Consider the following 26,700-nt stretch of genomic DNA (forward strand, 5'->3'; position numbering starts at 1 on the left):
GATAAAAGGGGAAGAAGAAAATACCAAGGGCTAAAAACAAGGGATTCAAACCAAGGAAAGAGAAAATGCCAGCATTTGATATTACCACACGGCTACCATAACTGTTAATATATGCTTCCTGAAACCTTTACTTATGTTATATTTGCTATTCTTCCGCCGTTCTTAGTGTTCTTATTTTTGTATTGGAATAACAATTAATTATGGAAATCTCATACTAATAATCAGCAAATCGATATATTGTCCAACGGAATTACAAAACTTTAGAAAGTGCTCCAGGAACATTGCGAATTTCTTCGCAATGTTCCGGCCACTGTCTATGCATTTTAACATATAACCGGAATTAACATTGTCGTCTATGGGAGTGTCCACTCTGTATGTTACTACTCTGTGTGTCAGTTGAAGTGACTCCGTGTGTGTGTGTGGGGGGGGGGGGGGTAAAGGTGTGAATTAATAAACAGGAACTGTACCCGTGTGACGGAGAAGTGAGCAATTAAACAGATGAGGCAAAAAGCCAGCAGAAGGAGAAATAAAAACTAACAAAGTAGTGTAGAAAAGACACTAAACTTTGTAATAGAAGAAACAAGTAGCGATAGTAGAGAAATAGCATCTCGATATTGCTTTCAGCCAGCCTAATTGCTCACAAGAAATAAAATGTAGTAAAAAGAACAGCATAAAGTAATTGGAATGGAAGTGAATAAAGTAGTGCTCGGGCTATCTGGAGTTGCAAACCCGTACCACAGTTGGTCCCTGGACAGATGACTGGACAACTGCCTCATGTGTTTAAGTCAATAATTGTAATGTTAGTGAAATTAAAATCAAAATAATATTTTTAAGATAAAAAATAACATAAAATAAACAATACCGAAGAGAGGACACGACAAATAACATAATAACCCCGTATATAGACAATCCGTGGGCACGAGCTTTCCACACTGTGTGACACGACAGAGTCTTGGGGGTATAAAACTATACAATATGTACAGGCCTAAATGTAAAGGAAGTCAGTCTACTAGCATGATGTTTAGAACTAAGTCGTAGTTTGTAATGTTTTTAAATTTAATAATGTTAAATGCTTTTTTTAAAGTGATGGTAAAGCAGCCAGGAATTTATTTTGTAGTAATTTATTGTAGAGTATTTTAATGTTGTCTGAAAATAGACTGATGCTATTGCATATTGTTGCAATTCTTATACATTGGGAAATAATTATGTTTGCATGAACTTTTTTAGAAATGTTAGAATGCGAATAGCCTGACTACATTAAAGCTAAAAACATCTCTTTTGTTGTATATATTGATAGCCGAATGAGGGCTGTCGATATTTATGTCTAGGTAGTTGGCTGAAAGGTCATTATTATTTGTTTTATCCAGAGTCAGTTCTGAGGGGCTTAAAATTATCAAGTCATCAATGTATCTATAAAGCTGTATGTCTGAGGGTAGAGCTGTCTTGGATCAGTATAGGTATATGTTAGCTAAGATGCAGCTAGCAGGGCTACCCATGGGGGTACCTATGGTTCGTAAGTAGATAGATTTACCATCAAAAATGTAATTGTTGGAAACACAAAGATTAATGAGGTTGTTCCAAAAGACAGACTTACAACCAATAATATCTATGTAGTTGACGTAAATTATATTTAGCACGGATTTTAAGTTAGTTTGGTTTATGCTGGTGAATAGACTATTGAAGTCAAAGGTTTGCACATGAAAGATGTTATTTGTTTTTAGAGCATTTATAACTGTAAGATTGTTATTAATAAATCTGCTCTCGGGAAGGATATCCATGATAGGTTTAAGTAACCGTTCCAGTGTTTTTCCGGGTTTATGGGCATAACTGTATTTACAGGAAGTGATAAACCTGAAGCCTGTGGGATTTTTATGGAACTTTGGAATGAGATAAATATAGGGGAATTTGTAATTGTTAAAGCTGATATTGAGTTTCTTGCTAAAAGCAAGTCAACTTTTTTGTAATGATGCTGCTATTGTTGGTGATGAACTTGTAGATGGTACTGGAATTTAATTCTGCATTTAATGTATAGAAATAAAAGGTTTTGCAGATAATGGCATAATTGCATGCAGCTTTATCAACAGGGGTGATAATGAAGTGTTTCTGTAGGTCGGCCAATTGCTGTTTTAAAATGGAAGAATTGCATTTAATTCCTGAAGGTGGTTGTACCTGTGGAAAAGATAGACATACAGCTTTACAGATACATTGATGACTTGATAATTTTAAACTACCAACTTTTAAACAGGACTTTGCTGGTTTTTACCCCTCAGAACTGACCCTGGATAAAACAAATAATAATGACCTTTCAGCCAACTACCTAGACCTAGACATAAATATTGATGCGAAATTTACCAAAAGATGTAACTATTCTGAAGAATAAAGCAATAGCTTTTGCTTTTGTAAAGACGACTACAATGGTCTCAGATAGTTTTTAAATTCTATGCAGTGGGACCAGCAGATGATGTTGCCAACAGCAAATTCTAAATGGAAAAAATATAGGAAAGTAATTGTAGAAGCTACTAGGCTTTTCATATCAACTAAGAAATATTGCTCAATGCTTACACCTGAATGGATGTTAGATAAACCGATGAGAATTGTGACAGAAAAGAAAAATGCATGGGGTGCATAAAAAAATCAAGTGATATAGAAGACTATGGTAGATATCAATTACTCCATAATCAAGTCACAAAGGCAGTTAGGCAAGCTGAAGTAGATTACGAGAAGTCTCTGGCAAAGAAGGCAAAAAAAACAGCAAAGACTTCTTTACTTGAATTAACAATAGAAGGAAGGGACTGAATCACATTGGTCCACTTGATGGTTTAAGTGTTGTTGATCCTGCTCAGGTTGCTGACAAACTAAATAAGTATTTCGCATCTATATTCCCACATGAGGTGTTCTATAGGAAGCGGAATTCCAGAATTTCATCAAAATCTAACGGGGAGCTAAATTATTTTGTGATAACTGGGAGCAAAGTGGAAGAGAAATTGTTGAAGCTTAACATAAAAAAGGCACCAGGGTTAGATGGGATCTATTCAATTATATTAAAGGAGGTAGCAAATATGGTAAGCACCCCTTAGCCATAATTATGAGAGCATCTTTGGATTCAGGGGAGGTCTCTTTGGAATGAAGATGTGCAAATATATCCCCAATTCACAAAGGGGAACCAAAAGTCATGAGGTAATTACAGACATGTTAGCTTACTTCTGTTCCAGAGAAAATATTGGAGTATCCGGTAAAAGTAGTAACGCAGGAACATCTAGACAGGAAAGCAATTATACTGCAGTTACAGCATGGATTTGTTAAGGAACAATCTTGTCTGACCAATCTGATTGAATACTGTGATGCAGTAACAAAGGAACTGGATGTAAAAAATAATTTTGATATCACATACTTAGATTTCTGGTAAGCTTTTCATACTGTAGCACACAAAAGACTGCTAAAAAATTGGAGCAATGTGGCATTAAGGGCAAGTTACTGCTCTGGATAAAGGGATGGTTGAGTGGGAGAAGACAGAGTGTTTATGATGTTATTATCATTTTACCCTGTATTGGGTTCATTTTACATTTATTAGTGATATTGATGAGAGTAGATCAGGCTTAATGTCTAAGTTTGCAGATGATACAAAGTTTGGCAGTTTGGTTAATGACAGTAATCAGGGTACTGCAACAAGATAAAAAAAAATTAGGCAGATGGGCTGAGAAATGGTAGTTGAAATTTACATTGACAAATGAAAGGTACTGCATATGGTAGCAGTAATCTCAGATTAATGTACCACGTGTTACTACACTCAGATTAGTGGAAAATGAAAAGACCTACAGTAATTGTGGAGTCAGATATGAGGTTCTCTGAGCAATGTAGACAGGCTACTAGGACAAGACATGGGGTTTTGTGTATGATACAGAAATTTTGCTAGCAGGGATAAGGAGATGATTAACCCATTGTATAAGACAATTGTCAGGCCACATGTTGAGTACTGCATACAGATCTGGATGCCTAATTTTAGGAAGGATGTGGATCCGTTTGGAATAAGTACAGAGAAGGACAATGAGATTAGTGAGGAGAACAAGGCTCTGCTCTTACCAAGAAAGACTTCAGTTCTGGAAATTGCAGTGTCTGGAGGTGAGGCACTTATGAGGTGATCTGTTTGAGGTGTTTAAGGGCTTTGAAATGATTGAGCAAGCCTAGCACTGATGGCATTTGTCCTCCTGCTCAGACTACACAAGGGAAGCATAAATTCAAATTAAGGAAGAATGGGTGAAGAATAAATGTGTGAAGGCTTGCTTTCAGCCATCAGGTGTTGATTGTTGGAATAAACTTCCATCTGCTGTTTTGGAAGTGGGTAGTTTGAATGGTGATGTGAGAAGTTTTTTTTTTATTATTATTATTTTCTTTTTTGCTGATGTTTTATAAGCTTGCTTTCTTGCATCATATGCCACTATTACCACTAATAATAATAATGTCCAATGAACATTAAAGACAAGCCAGCAGTAGACTGAAATAAAGTACAGTTACCTCCTCTGCACATAAAGCTAGGTTTAACGAAACAGTTCATCCAAGCCCTGAATAAAGAAGAAACTGTTTTATGTATGTTTGACCTAAATTTTCATTGCTTACATATAAAAAACCAAAGCAGGAATTTTTGTTGGACTTCAAATCTGTAACTAGATTCTGTATATGAAAAATCCATGAACGAAACTGAAAGAGATGTTTGGATGGGCTTTAAAAACATGGTATGCAATTTTTTGGGGATCAGTAAACACCATATCAGGATTGACATGCTGGAGACGTACGTACATATATACATGTGTGTGTGTGTGTGTGTGTGTGTGTGTGTGTGTGTGTTAAGATACACTTCTTACCATCTCTCACCTCAACTAATTCTACAAAATTTAGGCAGTTTAAGTGAAGAGCAGGAGGAAAGATTCTATTAGAATTAAAAGAAATAGGAAAAAAGTACCCAAGGGGATGGAATTTCAATATGATGGCTGCCCACTGACTAGATGGTAAAAAGAGTAACAGCCACCAAAACTAATTGTCTGAGGACATCAAAAAGAGAAGTTTTACCTAAATAAACAGAAGCGTAAAACAAATCCGGTTTGCAGCCACTTGTGCTTGACAAGGAGGATGTAGTCTTTGATATTTCTGTTTTTATATTTTTAATATAAAAATAACCTATTTGTAAAATCTGTAAAAATATAATATAAAACAGTTGCTCCTCCACCAAAAAAATTTTTTTATTTGTAAAAAATTTTGACATGATATAGCAAATAGTAGTAGTGGCATATGATGCAAGAAAGAGTAAGAATACAATCATCATGAAGTTTACTCGATTCATTTAAAACTTTGAACACTCCAATTGCAAATTTAAAGTAACTTTTGAAATTTCCATTAAAAATATAGCTCAGATCACTCAGATCACTAGTAAAACATTAGAGAACTTTACTTAAAATGCAGACTGGTGTTATTATAATTCTTTATACATAATGCCTTGTATATATTTCAGGAGTGGGAGTGCAGTAGCACACGCTCTTTGAGTAGACCGGGGTTTAAGCCCCTGACTGCTGAATACGGTCAACCTGCCAACCCGCACTGGACCAGCGTGGCAGATTACAGTCCATTTCCCTCAGCATGAATTGTTGAGGAGGCTTCCATCCTGCAGTGGGTTGATAATGGCTGCACTTTACTTTTTTTTTATATATATTTCATGCCTTGCATTTATTAATGTTAAACTTGCTATATAGGGCAATGGTTACGTTGCAGTGACTGGAATTCTCATTTCAAGAAGGATGTGGATATGCTGGAACGAGTACAGAGAAGGGCAACAAGATTAGTTAGGGAAACAAAAGGGTACTCTTATCAAGAAATATTTCAGTTCTGTAAATTGCATCATCTGGAAACCAGACACCTGCAAGGATATGCAATTGGAGTGTTCAAAGTTTTAAACGAATCGAGTAAACTTCGTGATGATTGTATTCTTACTCTTTCTTGAACAACAAAAGCAAGGAGACAAATTGGAAAAGGATGGTTCCAAAACAGACGTGCAAAAATTTGCTGTCAGTGAGAGAGTAACTGATCGTTGGAATAAACTTAACTGATGTTGTGGAAGTGAGTAATTTGAACAAATTTAAGAAAATTTATTTTTGAATACATATTTTGCATACCCTCTAACAATTTGGGTAAACAAATTGTTAGATCGGATATAGATGAGGTGGATGATGCTGTATAAACTTGTTTCCCTGCAACAAGAATGCAATATGATGCTGTATAAGCTTGTTTCCTTGTAACAAGAATGCAAGATGATACTGTATAAGCTTGTTTCCTTGCAGCATTTGCTACTATAATGAAAAAAATAATGCTTTAGCTTTTCATCTGAGAGTAGGAACAAATCTTATATTGATTTGTAGGGAAAGATAATCAGATAACAGCAATTCAAAAAAAAAAAAAAAAAAAAAAAAAAAATACAACAAATTCTGTGTGAATCTCTGATTCTGGGTCAGCAAATATTTCCAGTTTATCAGATAATACTAGTTTAGAAGATGATGAAGATAATAAAATGCAATGATACAATTTTGTATTGTAAATTTTGTTTCAATTGGACTAAAAGCAGAAGAATTTCCAACAAATTGGACTTGATTTCAAGGTGGTCATCCTGTATCAAGGATATTCTGTTTTGATCTAACAGAAGTACCCTGTCAAGGTGTACTCACCCCCCCCTCCCCAAAATTAATGTAAATCTGGGTCTCAGACTAAATAAATGAGTTATAAACAGGCAACGTTTAATCAAACAGTGGGTGCATTCTGGGTGAATAAGTACCCCCAACTTGGGCATTTATTCACCCAGATGAAAATAGCAGTTGTGTGTGTGAACACAGGTATACACATGACAATCTCATAAGCTAATGTGTTTTTGGGAAAAAAATGGGGGGGGTGAGAAGATGGACAGAATGGAAAACTCTTGTGAAGCGCAGTATAATATTTGTCTCTAAGGCTCCATCATTAATTCTATCACTTTGATGATACAGAAGTGTCAAGGGCATTTGGGGTTCCGGGTATCAAATGGTCCATTATGTTTATGTTATCTCATTGGTGATAGCTTCTAGGACACTTTCTTGAAAAAAGAAAAACAACAAAAACCTGATTGTTAAAGTGTTAAGAAAATCCAAATATCTAGTTCAGTATACAGATTGGAAACATTTCATTTCAGCTACTTAATATTTCTAATATTAAGGCATATATTTATATACTTCATGGCTTTTTAATAAATTAGCTTCATTTTCTAAGGGCAGAATGTTCAATTAGATTGGCAAGTTTAAAAACAAGATCTCTCTCTCTCTCTCTCTCTCTCTCTCTCTATATATATATATACATAAGCATTAAAATTTACTTACAAAATCTTTCATTTCCAAAAAATACCTCTTGAAAAAGTGTTAACATGTCCCACTAAATGAAAAGAAATATTATTGAAATGAAAAGATACATACACTGTGTGTGTGTGTGTGTGTGTGTGTGTGTGTGTGTGTGTGTGTGTGTGTGTGTGTGTGACAGAAACATACATGTTGTTTGTTATTTGGTTTTTAGGAGCATTAGCAACTTAAGGCCATATTGCTCTGGGATATGCGGTGGTCATTCCCTGACCTTTCCGCATCCTCCGTATTTGGTGGTGACGGGCTCGAACCCCGGTCTAATCAAGAAGCATGTGCTACGCACTGCTGCTCCTTCCCACCTGGCTACGGAGGCGCCCAGAAACATACATGAATGTGTGTGCACATGCACACGCAAATGACCACAAATCTCTGACAGTCTTAAATGACTGATCCCATTTCCACAATATCTTTCTGTTGTTTTGTTTTTTCAATGTTGATCAAAAAGGCAAATTTTTCTGACACCTAGATTGATTTTTGATTTTGGTAGTTGTTGGCGCATCGGCTTCTGTGGCCATATTGCACCTCCCAAGGTTTTTGCAGTACTTTGATCCAAGCCCGAGGCGGGAATCGAACCCGCGACCTTTGGGTTGCCGGGCAGGTACTTTACCCACTCGGCTAGCCCGGTCGGCTCTGACACCTAGAAATGAATGGCTGATGGTTTTGAATGAAATTTATTAATGATAACCTTGAATTTCTATACACCGTAATTTGGAATACACATGAATAAATATTGTTCCAAAAATGTGAAGCAGAAAGAGTGAATGAAGAATAAGAAAAGTTGGTAAATTTAAAGTTGAACTGTGAATGCTGACTGTCTGATACCAATGTTCTTACTAGATTAAAGAAGGGAGTTGGAATTACCGATGCCAATTTAGAATAACACTGTCTGCAGAAAAGGCATACAATGAAAGCTCACTGCCTATGAGAGAGATATCAGCATTTAAGTTACTGGCAAACTATGAATATGGCTCTGTTAGATCATTCTTTTTGGTGTTAGTTAATTTTTCAGTGAAGAGTTAATAAAACTTAATGTCTAGTGCATACGTTTGAAGACCATTTTTTTCCATACTATGTACTAAGGTAATCTGAAAAGTAAGGACAAATATTTTTCAGAAGATTTTTAATTATACTGGTCCTACTGCTTGTTGTTTACATCTGAAAGGTAAAGGCAGTTCCACTACACACATGATCCAGTGTGGAAGTGCATTCAGTAATTTGATTTTTGCTTACAAATGGAACTACGAGGGGGGGTATCAAAAAGTTTGTACCCTGACCCATATAAAACATCAGTAGAAAGATGCCATTTTTAATAAGTTGTCTACATATTCAGTAACTAACATGAAATTTCATTCCCGTAGGTGATCATACACCAGAGGTGGGGCCCGGAATCTGGGGAAGGATGCTATAGTTGACAAAGTGGAGTACAGTATTGAGCAGTGATCAAGTTCCTGCATTTGGAGGGCAATAAAACTCAGGAAATTGACCAAGAAATGAACGCTGTGCATGGGCAGCATTGTCCATCCTATCACACTGTGCAATAGTGGAAATGTGAGTGCAGTCATACAAGCGTCTTTGACGAGCCAAGAGAAGGCAGGCCATCAACATCCACAGACAGTGAGACGGTTGCAATGGTTGAGGAGCTGGTGCTGAGTAACAGACATGTGACAGTTCATTTCATCGCAAATCCAGTGGGAATTAGTTATAGGTCTGCCCACGGCATTCTACATGACCATCTGCATATGTCTAAGGTCTCCACATGATGGGTTCCAAGATTGCTGATGCCTTCGCAGAAGCAATGTCGAATGCAATGTTCTTGCCACCTGTTGGATTTGTGCAATGCAGACGTTGAGAACTTTTTTAGGGTGAACCACCCTATTCTCCTGACCTGGAACCATCAGACTTCTTGTTTCGAGAAATGAAAAAACCATTGCGTGGATGCTGCTTTGATTAGTCTCAGGAAGTCATCAATAAAGTGGAATTGTGATTTCAGACAAAAAGTGCAGACTTCTATGATCAAGGTATTAAACTGACCCATAGATGGGAGAAATGTGTTACTGTACATGGAGAGTACAGAGAAAATGATTAAAGTTCCTGTGAAGTTTCACCATTCTAGGACTATTATTTCTAGGTAAGGGTACAAAATTTTTTGATACCCCCTTGTACATCAAGTGAAATTCATCAAGACCTACTGACTGTCAATGGAAAAAAATGTTAGAGAAACAGGTATGTTTTTGGTGTAATGAATTCAAGTGGCACGTGAACTTTTCTGATCCTTCAACAAGATTGATTGATTTTTTGGTTTTTATGGTGCAAACCTGCAACGAGACAAAAATCAGGAGCACTAAATAGCATCCAGACTTTGCCCCTTCAGAATCTTGCGTTTTTGGACTTCCATAGTGACATCATTTCAAAACACAGACAATGACATTCAATGTAAAGTGCATTGTTAGTAATTTGTTGATAGGTGGCAACAGCAGCAATGATGGTATGCTATGGCAACAAAATCTAGTAAAATTAGGCAGCTGGGAAAAATGGCAATTGAGGTTTAACATTCAGAAATGCAAAGTACTGCACATGGCTAGCAGTAATCCCATATTAATGTATCAACTACATGGCACTACACTCAGGTTAGTGGAAAATGAAAGAGACTGAGTGTAATTGTGCAGTCAGATATAAAGTTCTCTGAGCTATGCAGACAGGCTGCCAGGACAGCACATAGGGTTTTGTCACTGATATACAGGAATTTTGCTAGCAGGGATAGCAGGTGGTGATTATTCCATTGTATAAGGCAAGGATCAGACCACATCTTAAATACTGCATACAGGTCTGTAGTCTTAATTTTAGGAAGGATGTAGAGCTAGTGAAATGGGTACAGAGAAAGGCAACCAGACTGGCAAAAGGGTGGTCTTACCAAGAAAGGCTTCATTCTGAAAATTGCAGCGTTTGGAGACTAGGCACCTGCAAGGTGATCTGTTTAAGGCTTTAAAAGGATTGAACAAGCTCAATGCTGATGGCATTCCTCCTCTTGCTCAGACAACACATGAAGTGTGCATAAATTCAAATGAAGGAAGAATGGTTGCAGGATAAATGTGCAGAAGTTTGCCTTCAGTCAGCATGTGGTTGATTGTTGGAATAAACCTCTATCTGTTGTTGTGGGAGTGAGTAATTTGAATAAATTCAAGGAAGAACTAGATAAACTGTTGGAGGGGATGGATAGGTTGACGGGAAGTTTTTTTTTTTTTTTTTTCTGATTCTGTATAAGCTTGCTTTCATGCATCAATTGCCACTACTAATACTAATAAGTGTTGAATCCGACTTCTTCTGGAAGGGTATAGATAAGCTCATCCCACATTGGGATAAATGCTTTAATATGCATGATGACTGCGCTGAATAGCAGAGATATGTACCTTTATTGTTATGTAATTTTATAACTGTAAAATTAAGTATTTTCAAAAATATCACGTTCCCTTACTTTTCAAACCATCCTCATTAACTGATATCAACAGCATAATGCAGGGGCCACTTTAACACTGAAAGTGATTACAACATATGTAGAACATATGTGTAGTAGTTTCATTTTCAGATAGAGTTTGGCTTTTTAATTTTTTTTTGCCTCATTAAAGTGTACCATTTCGATAAGAATTTCAAAAATATCCTAAAAGTCACTCAAATTCCCTCCCCCATCACAATTCATTACTTAAATAATAACAAGAAATAAATTTAGAATTTGCAGCCACTACATTTTGGAATCGATTCCTAGAAAAGTGTACCATATTCTTTTTGATTCATAAATGCCACTGAGTTTTTCCCCCTTGACAAGAGTCCTTCAAGTTATTGTGAATTGGCAGCTAAAATGAGAGACATCCAGCTCTCAATTGTAATTAACGAAAGCCAATGAAGCTAAAGTTGACAGAGGCTAACATCATATGACTAATTAAGAGATTTAAAACAAAGTTATCTACAACAGTAAAAAGGTTGCTTTCAATACTTGCCACAAGTCAAGAATGGAGAATGTCAACTGTGAAAAATAATTACAGAAAGCCAAAAAAAGTTAATATCACCAAAATCACATTATGAATAGTGCAAGATCGATCTACAACAGACTTTTCTGTAGCAATAAAAGAGTCACTTTTGATACTCTTGACTTTGTTTCTTACTTTCCCTAACCAACATTATTCTCTTAAAGTCAGTTAGTTCACATCCATTTAGTTCAGGAAAATGGAGATAACTTAATAAATTTTTATTTCTAATTTGCACCACACATCTGAGAACAGTTCTCAAAACTTACTGCATTTCTTTGAATAATTTACTCTATTTACAATGCCTGGCCACTTAATTAGGACACTGAGCTAACAGATTGTGGATCACTGTGGGCCCAAATCACTACCCAAACATGACATGGCATGGAGTAAACAACGTGCTGAAAAGTGGCATGAAGAATTTTGGACTATTCATATAACAAAATTAAGGAACTGACCTCAAATTCAGGAGTGATGTGGGCTGAGGATTATGCTGATGAACACAACTCTGAAATGTAAAGGCCAAAGGACATTACTATATATGCAGGAATCAACAGTTTTGGGTATGACAACACTGTACTACATCACACAAGAATAATTTAGCACATTTAATATATCATAAATATATACATTAAACTAACCAACTTTTCAGAGCTCTGTGTGTGTGTCTCTCTCTCTCTCTCTCTCTCTCTCTCTCTCTCTCTCTCTCTCTCTCTCTCCCAAAGTCAACACATTAACAAGAGATAAATTTAGAATTTGCAGCCACTACATTTTGGAACACAGTCAGAAGCACAGTGAATTGTAGCCCAATGGAATCGAAGGAGAACTGTATTATGCAAACATGCTGTAAGTCTCCAGCTCTGCAGGATTAGTTGGTTGGATTAGCTTAACGATTACACACTGGAAGATGCCTTTTTGCTGCTAACTAAACTGATCATTAAGTGGAGGGTTGGAGCAGTGTGGATACTCTCTTTAGCTGTTTCTTTTTGGAGCAATGTACATTGTAATATGTTCTCTTATGATGGTATTATTCATACTTCCTAGAGATGCCCTGGTGGTTCTATGATGATGGTGCAGTTCTGTTACATCTTGGAATGCAGGGGATTGTCACCCTACCAAGATTTAATATGTAACTGTATTGGTATAGTGCTTTTGGATGTGGAAGACTTCAATGAAATTCCTTCTTTTTTGATGGTAGGTTATGGCTGAGAATGGAACTGTATTATGCAAACTTGCTGTAAGTCTCCAGCTCTGCAGAATTAGTTGGCTGGATTAGTTTAACGATTGCACATTGTAAGATGCCTTTTTGCTGCTAACTGAACTGATCATTAAGTGGAGGGTGGGAGCAGTGTGGATACTCTCTTTAGCTGTTTCTTGTTGGTTGGGAGGTGCTGTTCCTCTTTTGCTGTTATCAGACGTTGTATGTTCTCTTATGATGATATTCTTCATACTTCCTAGAGATGCCCTGGTGGTTCTATGATGATGGTGCAATTCTGGTTCTGTTGTAACCTTGTACATCTTGGAATGCAGTTATCCATGCTGGAGGATTGTCATCCTACCTAGATTTAATGTGTAACTGTATTGGTATAGTGGTTTTTGGATGTGGAAGACTTCAATGAAATCCTTTCATTTTTGATGGTGGGTTATGGCTGAAAATTTTTGGATTTCTGGTGTTAAACGTGTATTTTTTGATATGGGATGATGTTCTACATTTCATTGTTGCCTCTTCTTGTGTGGCAGACCTCACAACCACACAAAAAGAAGTGTGGTAGTCAGTTCTACTAGTGTTTGAAGGTTCTGAAGTGTAGAAGTTCTACCTCTGTAGAACTTGTTGCAATCACAGTCAAGTTGGTAAACAATGTCTTTTAGAATGGGGAGAGTGAAGATCAGTAGAATGTAGCAGTTGCTTTAGGTTTCTATTGCCAATGAAATGCATGTCCACATTGTGTTGTTTTGGCAAGTATATTAATGGTGCCTAAGTAATAGGGTGTGTTATGAGAACTGTTATCCTGGGATGGGGTGGTTCTCTGCATTATTTTTTATAATTAAGGCTCTCTGGATATTGGTTATTTTTACAGAGCTGAATTCTTGTTTTTAGGTATCTTCTGAGCAAATCCTGAGGGCTATTACCCTTAATTATATCTGTTTTAACTGCTGATGGATGGTAAGGGTATTGATGTGTTTTCTGTAGGCTTTTTTTTAATGAGGCAGTTGTCATGACATTGATACCAACATTGAGGAAAGGGACAACTTTGCTTTAAATTGAGAATTTGATATCATTACAATCATTTAGATAGTCATGGGAAAAGAGAAGGCTACTTTCTTTCTGTTCTCAGATGATGAAAATATCAACAAATCTGAACAAGACTTGGGAGTTGAGGGATAGTTATGGCTGTATCTTCAAATTCACCTATGTCTATATCTGTCAAGAAAGGAGGAGGGATTACCCATACTGAGGCCCCACTTCTGTATGTAGTGCTGACCTCGGAAAGAGAAATAAGCTTGTCCAATGGTGAGTTCCAGATCACTGATATCAACAGTAGTTCAGGGGCTGAGATGTGTTAATGGTGATGGGAGAATTTAATTTATTAAGGAGGGTGTTGCTTGTTTCTGGAAGAGTGACACTGGTAAATACTAACTCTATATCAGAGTTGACCAAGTCCTCTTCAGGAAAGGGACTTTCCAAAAATCATTAACTAAAGTTCTGCGTGTTTTTTTTTTGGGGGGGGAAAGAGTACTGGAGTCGAGATAATACCAATGGGCATGCCAAGTTTTGTCCTTAGTGGTATTTTTCATTATGGGGCAAGCTGGAAGGTACACTTTATAACTCTTTTTTTCAAGGTGTTAGGGTCTTTAAAAAGGTCTGACATTCTCTTAAGATTAGTATTTTTGTCTAGTGTGACAAGATCACTTCCTTAATCAGCTTTACTGATGTGGATAATGTTATCATTTTTTGGGTTGTCAAGAGCTTTCCTTTTCAGGGACCATAAGGTGTGTGTATGGATCCGGTTGTTTTTTTTGTTGGACTGCAGTTATATTTTGGGACTTCAACTAAATTAAATGTCAGGACTTCTCATGTTTTGAAGTTTTTAATATTTTTTACTGAGGTGCCCAGAAATTAGAGCATTTCTAAAAAAGAAATTTTTTTTAGGGACTTGTGAAAATTGTACACTTTTAAAGAATAAATTACTTTCTTCATTAATTAGGATCCTACTATTAGAAATAGGAATTAAAGCACTAGGAAAGGGGTTTAGTTGGATCCTCCTGTATAAGTAGGGTGACTTTCTGCCTGTTTTGGAGGTTTAAGTTACCTTGGGTCATGAATTTACATATCCATGGTATATAACTGATTGATCTAGTAGTGCTCAATAAAGGAAGCAATGTTTGTCAAAAGTCTTATGTTAGTTTTGTCTGGATTGCATGTTTGTGCAGTGGGAAAGTGGACAAAGAGAGAGAGAGATGTTGGCAATGCACCTAGAAAATATTCTCTGTAGGTTATGCATGTCTGTTCTGTCTGGATGTCTGCTAAATTTCTCTAGGTTTATTGCAGGACCTCAGTATGGGTAGTCACCTCCCTCCTACTCCAGATAGATATATATACATGGGTGAATTTGAATTAACAGCCAGCACCTCCTCCACCCTTCCACCAAACAAAGTCTGGCTCAGATTTATTGATGATACTTTTGTGGCCTGGAGGTGGGAAGAAAGTGCCCTTATCATTGAAGCCTCCCACAATCAAAATAACTACAGCAATACAGTTCATAGTAAATCTATGCAGAATGACAATCTTATCCCCACACCACAACCATGGATAACTATTCCAAGGTGCACAAGGTGTATGCAAATAAGAATTGCACTCTCATCACAAAACTGCTCAGGCATTATATCAGAGACTATGCAAAACCACCATAAGAGAGAACAAGCTGAAACACTTTATAATGGCAAAAGAACAAAGAACCAAAAAAGGCAGCTGAAGAGCAGGCATCCACACAGCTTTCCACCCTCCAACTAAATGGTTAGAATGGTTGGCCAAATCTAACAAGGTAATCCTGCAGAGCTAGAGACTTAGTGACTTCCTATGACACAGTTTACCCTAAATGTCTCCCTTGATTCCATTGAGCTACAGTTCACCATATTTCTGACTGTGTTCCAAATTGTAGGAGCTGTAAATTGCAAACTCATTTTCTGTTATTATTTACTGATGAGTTCATCTTTCTGAAATGTAAAGTAATTTAATGTACAGTCAGTTCTGCTATAACGCAGTACACATGTTCCTAAAAATCTCCACATTATGATATTTCATGCATTAAAAACAACAGGGCTTATGGGAAAAATAGGGATAGCGGCAGAGCACTCAAAAAAAAAAAAAAAAAAGTTCAGTCTGGTAAGGAAAACACTAAAAAAAGTTAGAAACCCAATAAAATTGCTAACACAGCAATTTTAATTGGGTTTCTTAAATTTCTAATAAATAAATAAATATTACACTAAATAATGGCACTTTACCTTGACAAGATATTTCTTTTCACTGACATTTTCTTTTTTTTTTTTTGGATTGTACAATTTAAAACAGTAAAAAAGATAAGCAATCAATAACGACGAACACGGTATGCTCAAATTGCACAAATGAGACAAGTTTATGAAGCTTAAAAAATAGGAATGAAGAGAAGATTCTGAAAATTTATTTATGATTGAAGATTTCATGAAAGGGGAAACACATTTCACCATAATAACGTAAAAACCCACAGAATTCCAGCTATTGGTATTATTGCAAATGCAGTAATATCGAGTTTACTGCCCGTTCATAATTAGATTACACTAACCGAAAAGCCCAATAAATCAGGAACTGCAAATTGTTTTTATTGTTTTACGGTAGTGACCTCCAAAAATGTGCTCCTCTGCTCACATTATCATGCCTCATGAAATTTCTTTTTGAACAGAAAAATATGAGCTCCTGAAAACATGAGTCAGCCTACAATATCACGTGTTATCTTGTGAATAGAGCAAATGACAGTGTCTCTGACCAATACAACTACAGTAAATGGGAAATATAGCTCTCACACATTTGACGTTTGACATTTTTTTAGTTTCATAGACTTGTATGTATTGCTCCGCAGGTTGTTATGTTCAGCTTGGTGCGGAGTTTTTCATTCACCTGGTGTTACTTGCAGATGAAATCGTGCAGGAGCCAACGCAAAAATCGCGTTATACTCGCATTGTTCCTAATATATCAGTCACGTTGGAGCAAATTTGCATTGCGGGTATATAAATTAATTTCTGCTACTTACCCATAGAATTTAAGGTAAGTTTGCCTCTCAGAAAATTGATTATTATTATTATAGTTTATCCAAATGCTAAAAGTGAATACACACTGCTTCAAGTTTAATACAAGTGTATATGAAAAGTGAGACTTATATATGACTTATTTTTGAATTTGAATAAATTAGTGTTTCTTTAAACAAATACAAATTTATGAGCTTTACAACAGATTATGTATTCTGTTTCCCTCAAGAAAGAATGAAGTCAAGCCAGTACATTTTGATATATAAATGAATTACTATTAATATCATTACTGTTTTATAATCAGTGAATTATTACTGCTAATGGTAATAATCTGTTTTCTCATAAGAAAGAAATCATAGCATATGTACAATAAATTTCTGTCCATCAATAAGGCAGAGTGCTGGGTAAGATTTAGTTATCTGTAAATCTGTTTTAGTTTGGTACCAACTTAAAAACAATCTCTATTAAATATTTATTTCTGAAAGGAAGGAAATACTTTCAACAGTAAGAAAACACATTAGTTCTCACATATTATAATAAGTAATTCATGTACATTGTATGATGTAATGGAAAAATTATACCATTAATGAACTATAAGAAACCATAATTAGAAATAATTTGCTTCAATTATATGATCTAAAAACAGGGTCAGATTAATCATTATGCAAAACACACATGTACGCAGGGTGTCCCACGATTAAGCTATGGGCTGTCATACTAAAAAAAAGAGGGGGAGTAGGCCTTCATTATGACTCTGATACAGATAATGATACTGAACTGAACTTCCACTTTCAGAATCACTTGACAGTTTCAATTTCAGTGTCTGTTTCAGTTTAGGATTTAAACTGGTTTCAGTTTAAGTCTGCAATTAAATTTACTTTTAGTTTCATTTAGGGGGTCTCCTCATACAGTGCAGCAATACTGATCACAGACCTCATTTGTAAGTTGTTTCAATGCCATACAACTAATTCAAGGCTAATTCAGCCTTATATTGTTTATATGAAGCAAGTACATATTGATTCAGAAAAGTCATTATGTCCAATTGAATCAAATCAAAAATCCCAATGATGTCTTCAAAATGTAAATGTGATGAACAGAAACAAAGGATGGTCACAAAAAAAAATTGAAAGGAAGAAAAACTTCAAGTTAGATAACATTTTGAAACTCAGTTTATGACAGTAAATGTGATACACAGGAAATTAATGTCCAAGAATTCATTTACACTTCTGCTGTTAAGAACAACACACAACTTCTTGAACCTGAACTAATTAGCCCAGATGTACACCCCAAAGCATTAGAATATTCTAATGATCCCATTTTTTTTTTTTTTTTTTTTTTTTTTGGTTGTTGGTGCATAGGCTTCTGTGGTCATAATGCACCTCCCAAGGTTTTTGCAGTACTTTGATCCAAGCCCGAGGCGGGAATCGAACCCGTGACCTTTGGGTTGCCAGGCAGGCACTTTACCCACCCGGCTAGCCCGGTCAGCAATGATCCCATTAATTGGATTAGAGAGAGAGAGAGATGGTGAATTATCAAACTGTGTAGGACAGCCTTATGATAATATGGTAAAATTGCTTTATTTTCATAATGGAGCTCAGGAATTTATTACAGAAGGAGGGCCGACCGGGCTAGCCGGGTGGGTAAAGCACCTGCCTGGCAACTCAAAGGTCGCGGGTTCGAATCCTGCCTCGGGCTTGGATAAAAGTACTGCAAAAAAAAAAAAAAAAAAAACTTGGGAGGTGCACTATGGCCACAGAAGCCGATGCGCCAATAGCTACCAAAAAAAAAAAAAAAAAAAAAAACAGAAGGAGGATGTAAGATACAAGGATCACTCTAAAATTAAAGCCTCTAAATTTTTTTTAGACATCAACTGCAGGTATGCCAATACTCCAACTGTATGTACTTCAAGAACTTATATTTATTTTTCTACTAATTCACTACCACTTTACATATATATTCCCCAATGCTGAACCACAACCTGCATCCCTCCCTTTATAAACTTGCTGTCAGCCTCTAAGAGCCCTTCTTGATGGCTGAAATGACAGAATCATCATTGGCAAAGTGTTCCCACAAAAGCTATCCATTCATAGAGTCAAACCGGTGAAGGTCTAATGGCTAAGGTCAGAACTGAACAAAGAATGTGACAGAACAGTCCATCCAAACTGCACAATGGTCTCCCTTATTAGGATGCTGGTATGGAGTCCAGCATTGTTGTGCTGAAGAAACAATTTTCCTTACATACTTTACTGGCCTCACTCTTGCAATTTGTCTTCAGCATCTCCACCTGGCGACTATGTGACCTCATTCCAGGAAATCCACAATTTCTCCAGAAGATGGCTGAGCTTTGAATTTCTGCTTCATTGGTGAATCCTTGTGTCATGACTCCACAGATTGCCACTTTGAGTCCATATGGTGCATTGAGATCTCATCTCCAGTGATTATGTTGTTAAGAAAACTGTTAACTACGGTCTCATACTAATTTAGAAGATTGATACATGCCTGCACTCTCTGCTCTGTGTGATGTTGCATTAGCATTTTGTGGAATCCACTTGACACACACGATTTCCTATATATCAGTTGTTGTTATTATTTGGTTTTTAGGAGCATTAGCAACTAAGACCATATTGCTCCGGGGATATGCGGTGGTCATTCCCTGACCTTTCTGCACCCTCCGTATTTGGTGGTCACGGGCTCGAACCCCGGTCTAATCAACAAGCGTGTGCTATGCACTGCTGCTCCTGCCCACCTGGCTGCGGAGGCGCCCATATACAGGGTGTCTCACAAATATTGGTACAAACGTTTAGGGGAGGTAGGTAACATCTAAAGGAATGTGAATCGCATAGGAACCCATAACTGGAAACGTCACTGTAAGTTGGTACACGGCACTGTTCATCAGTTCGCAAGAGGGAAAATTTCTGGTTTACTCATTCATGCAGTAGTCGCCGCACGAAGAGCATGCATCGATATACAAACTGTGAGCTGGCAGACATGCCATGGATTAGCAGAGGGCAATGGACAAGCCACTCAATGAATTTATGGAGAACGCTTCCCAGACAGACATGTACCGGACCACCATTTGTTTGTGCGTGTGCATCAAAATTTGTGCGATTATGGGTCATTTAGAGGTAACAGGAGTAGTGCGGGAAGATCACGTTTGATGCGAACTCCCACCATGGAAGAAAGTGTGTTGAATGCCGTCCAGAATAATCCTACTACCAGCACACGTGCTGTTACCTCTGCCTTAGGAGTGTCTTGTTGCAGTGTACAGCGTGTCTGGCACAACGATTCCTTACACCTCTTTCATCTCCAAAGGGTTCAGTTACTGCTTCCCCAAGATCATCCTGCACGTATGGCTTTTGTGCAATGGTTTCTCCAAGAAAGTGTTCAAGACTTGAATTTTCCAGCCTATGTTTTGGTCACGGATGAGGCTTATTTCACTCGGGAAGGCTTATTCAATCAGCACAATGCTCATGTGTGGGTTCATGACAACCACACAGTGTGCGCCCCCATGCGGCACAACATCGCTTCGCAATAAATGTGTGGGCAGGTATGGTTGGTGACTGCTTAGTCGGCCCATACCTGTTACCAACCAGCATGAACTCCGCTAAATATCGGATCTTTTTTGAACAAGTTCTACTAGGGTTACTTGACGATGTTCCAGCAAATGTGAGACGCAACATTTGGTTTCAACATGACGGGGCGCCTGCCCATTATGGAAGGTGTGTTCGTGACCATTTGAATAGGCGTTTTGGGCATTGATGGATTGGCCGTGGTGGACCCGTTGCCTGGCCCCCACGCTCACCTGATTTATCGAGGCTTGATTTTTTTCTGTGGGGGGGGCCCCTCAAATCTATTGTGTATGAATCACCTGTGGAGATGGAAATGGATCTCGTGGCGACTTCTGCGCTGCTGCTACTGTCAAAGAAACTCCAGGTGTGTTTGACCGTGTCCGCCAATCCATGCTGCGTCGGTGTCACGCATGCATCATGTCTCATGGTGGAACCTTCGAGCATCTGTTGTACTATCATGAAATGCATCCATCTTGTACTCCATTGTTAATATTATGTCAAATAAATGTTGGCCACTAATTACTGTCTTGTGTCATTTCTGCTTCTTGTGCCTCTGCTACTACTTTCCCGTGATGTTTCCGGTTATGGGTTCCTATGCGATTCACATTCCTTTAGATGTTACCTACCTCCCCTAAACATTTGTACCAATATTTTTGAGACACCCTATATATCAGATCATATGTTAAGCCAGAATTGTTTTTAATGCATTAAAGCCTATTCCCACTCTCACAAACAACATTTCCTAGGTCTCAATGCGTCAATCTTCATGAATTAGTTTATCCACTCTCCACATATTCCACCACTGTTGTACCATGAGGAGGGCCTGAAGAACGTGCCATTAGCATGTCCTTTTTACCACTATCATTAGCATTAGTAGAGGCATTTGATGCAAGAAAGCAAGCTTATGCAGCATCAGCCAAAAAAAAAAAAAAAAAAAAACACCACTTCCACTTCACCCCTCTGTTCGTTCAAAATACCTGTCCATCTGAGCCTTAAACTTATTTAGGCTATCAACTTCCACGACAAGGGATGGAAGTCTGTTCCACCAACCAACCACCCGCTGGCTAAAGGCAAATTTCCGCACGTCTATCCTACATCTGTCTTTCCTCAATTTGAATTTATGCCCTCTCAGGTGATTATTCTGAGCGAGAGGAAGAATCCCATCAGCATTGAGCATGCTCAAACCATTCAAGGCTTTATACACCTCTATCAGATCACCTCGCTGGTGCCTAGTCTCCAGACACTGTAATTTGCAAAACTTAAGCCTTTCTTCGTAAGAGCAACCCTTTGTTCCATTCACTAATCTTGTTGCCCTTCTCTGTACTCGTTCCAGCAGCTCTACATCCTTCTTGAAATGAGGCCTCCAGACCTGTATACAGTACTCTAGGTGTGGCCTGACCATTGCCTTATACAAGGGAAAAATCACCTCCTTATCCCTGCTAGAAAAATTCCTATATATCATTGACAATACACCATGAGCTACTCTTGCAGCCCGTCTGCACTGCTCAGAGAACTTCATATCTGCCTGCACAACCACCCCCAGGTCCCTTTCATTCTCTACTACTGTCAGTGTAGTACCACAGAGTTGATACGTTGCTCTGTGGTAACGTATCAACTCTGTGGTACTACAGAGTTGATACGTTGCTCTGGGGTTGCTGTTTCCCATGTGTAGTACTTTACATTTGTCAATGTTAAACTTCATTTGCCACCTCTCAGCCCATCTGCTCAACCTTTCCAGATCCTGTTGCAGCAGCATAGTGTCAGTAGTGTCCTTGACAACCCTGCCTACCTTTGTATCGTCTGCAAACTTCGACATTAAGCTTGATATACCATCATCAATATCATTTATGAATACAGAAAACAATAATGGACCCAACACTGAGCCCTGAGGGACTCCACTAATAACATTAGTCCACGACGAGCAGTGTCCATTGATTACCACTCTCTGTCTTCTCCCCCTCAGCCACCCCTTTATCCACAGCAGCAATTTGCCTCCAATGTCACACTGCTCCAATTTGTGCAGCAGTCTTCCATGTGCAACAGTATCAAAAGCCTTTCTAAGATCCAAGTATATAATATCAAAGTTATTCCCTGCATCCAGTTCCTTTGTGATTAAATGGTTTACATTGCTGTTCACTATGTATAAGCTGAGCGAGGGGGGTTGGGGTTATGAGGCTATGCACTATCAATAATGTTACTAGATTGTGTCTGGTGAAGAACAGTTTGTCTATAGTGAAATGTTGCTTTTCATCACTATGACATGCTTTCCATTATCCAAAAGCTTCTCAAAGTTTACAAGTTGCCTATGTGGGTATTTATCATGGAAAAGGACAGAAATTCCTGTAGAGATTGTGGCCATGAACAGTAAATCAGCTAACCCAAGATTATTCGCATTCCGGGAAGGTATCAAAATAATATCATACATTCCCAAAAAAGTCGAAGTGGGTGCGAGAGTACAAGTGAACACGCGAAGTTTTCACGGGCTCCAGAAAATAGAGAAGTTTTGCTTTTTTATTGACTTAAATTGGCATATTAATTTTATTGACTTAAATCAGCATTTTAGAATTGCTTTATATTCCTAGTAACAATACTTTAGTTTAATTTGAATTTAGATACAGATTCTGTAGGTTATTACTTAGTATTGGTAAAGGGTATCAAATCCACGTGTTGAACGGGTTTTGCAGCTCCCGCAAACGCAAAGATTTTAATTATACTTAGGCACTTTATTGACTTAACTGCTAGATTAAATTATTTTCTATAAGTAGCTTATAGACCTAGTCAAGCTCTGTTGTTTGTTTGTTGTTTTTTTGGTTTTTAGGAGCATTAGCAACTAAGGCCATATTGCTCAGGGATATGCGGTGGTCATTCCCTGACCTTTCCACATCTTCCGTATTTGGTGGGATCACGGGCTCGAATCCCGGTCTAATCAAGAAGCATGTGATACGCACTACTGCTCCTTCCCACCTGGCTACGGAGGCGCCCAAAGTCAAGCTCCGTGGTTAATTTTGAATTTAGATAGTACGATTTGGAAAGTAAATAATACCTTGTGTCTGTAGATTAACCGTTCGTAATGTGCCGCCATTGTTATATGATACAACATGTGCACCGAACTAGATAGCGTAAGGTTTAACGGAAAACTAGATAGCGAGTATAGTAGTATCAATTAATCAGTAAAATTTATTAATCTTATTAAATTTCATTGTCAATTGAATTGTACTTTAACTAAATAAATATAGCACCTAGTTTTTCCAAACATAACATCATAAATTAAACATATAAGTTGACAGGGGATAAGAAAGTCATATAACGTAATTCGGAACTAACATTCGATACCGAAATACATATATATATAGTGTTATAACTGCATTGGGATATAAGTTTAGGGTTATATTTTGTATTGGAATTTTATTGAACATGAATAGAAATCATGACTCAGACCAGAACAGCAAAGCAAAAGGCTCAAACTAATGGAAGTGCTGTGGCTCAGGGGAGAACTCAGGGGGGCAGCTGTCCTCTGAATCAAAGTCTATTGAAATGCACTGCTTGTTTGATGTTTGTGGAGCAAACATATAAGTTGACAGGGGATAAGAAAGTCATAACGTAATTCGGAACTAACATTCGATACCGAAATACATATATATATAGTGTTATAACTGCATTGGGATATAAGTTTAGGGTTATATTTTGTATTGGAATTTTATTGAACATGAATAGAAATCATGACTCAGACCAGAACAGCAAAGCAAAAGGCTCAAACTAATGGAAGTGCTGTGGCTCAGGGGAGAACTCAGGGGGGCAGTTGTCCTCTGAATCAAAGTCTATTGAAATGCACTGCTTGTTTGATGTTTGTGGAGCAATCGGGAATGGGACATGATATTTCCAAGGGGAATGTCTTTGTGTGTGCGCGATGCCCATCAAGCTCTCAACTGCCCAAATCAATAGCAGAGCTTGCACTTGAACATCAAGCAACACAGCGGCAAACCCCAAGGCAGAATGCGCTGGTTCTAAAGGAAATAGTTGTTGTAGTGACTCTATTGTCAGGGAAATGGGGAACTACTGTGCAAAAAGGATAGACGGAACAGGACCAGGGTATGTCTGCCAGGGGCAAAGGTTGATGACATTGTAAAGCAGATATCATCTTTTAAGGGCACAAAGGGTGATATTGTTGTACATGTTGGCACTAATGATATTAAGAGTAGAAGACCGGTGGAATTATGTAACAAGTACAGATCAATGCTGAAAAAAAGCTGCGAGTTAGGGTTGAATTTGAAAGTGCCTGCAATTGTGCCAGACACAATAGGAGGGAGTATATGATGAGAGCCTTGTCAATCAATTTGGCCCTGGAGAGATAGTGCAAGGCTCAAGGGGTAGAATTTTTCTCAGCCTGATCTGTGTTGTTAACAGGAGAGACTGCTTCTACAGGGATGGGATACACATAAATAGAAAGGGTGCAAGAATATTTGCTGACGCTATCTAGGCAGAGTTAGATGGGTCGGAAAACTGCTAGCTTGGGGGGATACATGAACTAATAGATTAAAAGAAGTCGCTGGCAGAGGTAAAAGTGATTCTTGCACTACTTCTATTGAAATGCAATTGAGCAGCAGCCTGGAAAGCAAGGCAATGGGGATTTCCAGGACTGCTGGGAGTCATAGTGGAACAAGTAAATACATGCGCTGTGTTGGGGTAACTAAGAATAGAAACAGGTGCATGTATACTTGCATGTATACCAATGCTAGGAGTATAGTTAATAAATTCGATGAGCTTGAAATGCTAGTCAAGACATCAAAGGCAGATATTGTTGGGATATCAGAGACATGGTGTCACACAGACATAAGCAGTGCAGAACTGGAATTTGGTGAGTACAATGTGTACAGAAAGGATACACAGGACAGAAAGGGAGGAGGGGTGATGCTGTTAGTTAAGAAACACATAAAATCTAAGGAAGTGCATCCAATTGATGTTGGTGGACAATGCAATGTTTAGTCTGTTTGGTGTGACATAAGCACTGGAAAAGGAAAAATGAGAGTAGGTGTGTGTGTTATAGGCCAAATGAATCTGATGAGTATAATGAGCAATTGTGCAGAGAAATAGAGTGGGCCAGTATATCAGAGTGTCTTATAATGGGGGATTTTAATTTCCCAGAGATTGACTGGAATTTGTGGGTTGGTCACTCACACACTAGCAAGGCTTTTGTGGATTTATTGGATGATTGTTTTCTACAGCAGCATTTTTAGGAGGCAACTAGAGGAAATAATACTCTTGATCTGATTATCAGTAGTGATTCTTCATGCATCAAGAATCTGCAGATAAAGGAACCACTGGTTGGCAGTGATCACAGTGTGCTGAAGTGGGATTTACTCAAAGAGGTAAGTACCATCAAGGGTAAAGGGAAGAGTTTTTGCTTTCGTAAAGGTAACTACGGTGGTCTGAGACAGTATTTAAATTCTATACGGTGGGACCAACTGATGATGTTAACAACAGCAAATTCAAAATGAGAAGCTATTAGGCTTTTCATACCAACAAAGAAATATTGTTCAAAATTTAGGCCTAAATGGATGTCAGATGAACTAATTAGACATGTGACAGAGAAGAAAAATGCATGGGATACATATAAATTAGCATGTGACACAGAAGCCTATGATACATATAAACTGGTCTGTAACCAAGTCACAAAGGAGGTTAGGCAGGCAAAGGTAGATTATGAGAAATCTTTGGCAAAGTATGCAAAGAAAAACAGTAAAAAAAAGAGTTCTTTACTTATGTAAACTCTAGAAGGAAGAGGATGAATCAGATTGGTCCACTTGATATCGATGGTTCAACTGTTGATGATCCTGCTCAGGTAGCTAACAAACTAAATGAATATTTTGCATCTACATTCACACATAAGGAGTTATTCAGGGAGGGAAATGCCAGTGGTGTGTTCAACTCTGGCAGTAAGCTAGATAATCTTCTAATAACTGAGAGTAAAGTAGAGGAGAAATTGTTGAAGATAAACATAAGAAAGGCACCTGGGGTGGATGGAATCTATCCAGTTATATTAAAGGAGGCGGTAAAGGAAGTAAGCAAACCCTTAGCCATATTTATGACAGCTTCCCTGGACTCAGGGGACGTACCCATGGACTAGAGAAGTGCAAATGTGAACCCCACTCCACAAAGGAGGATCAAAGGGAGACACAGGTAATTACAGACCTGTTAGTTTAACTTCTGTTCCAGGGAAATTAATGGAGACACTGGTTAAAGAAGCATTGCAGGATCATCTAGACAAGACTTCAGTTATAGCTCGGACACAGCATGGGTTTGTTAAGGGGAAATCTTGTCTGATCAATTTGATTGGATACTATGATGCAGTCACAAAATAACTGGATGCAGGGAATAACTTTGATATTATATATTTAGATCTTAGAAAGG

The 26,700-nt window shown here is 37.8% G+C and overlaps 1 protein-coding gene across 1 annotated transcript in view; it reads right to left on the minus strand.

The window, feature by feature from the left end:
- LOC150083301 (uncharacterized) overlaps nt 1–26,700 on the minus strand; it is a 122,457-nt gene that overhangs the window by 16,698 nt on the left and 79,059 nt on the right. The window contains exon 4 of the mRNA XM_090378470.1: nt 7,389–7,440. Coding sequence (XP_090234596.1) covers nt 7,389–7,440 — 52 coding nt within the window. The remainder of the gene's footprint in view (nt 1–7,388; nt 7,441–26,700) is intronic.

Source organism: Mastigoproctus giganteus, chromosome 7, assembly GCF_048544385.1.
Source record: "Mastigoproctus giganteus isolate SK-2022 chromosome 7, ASM4854438v1, whole genome shotgun sequence".
NCBI classification, from domain to species: Eukaryota; Metazoa; Arthropoda; class Arachnida; order Uropygi; family Thelyphonidae; genus Mastigoproctus; species Mastigoproctus giganteus.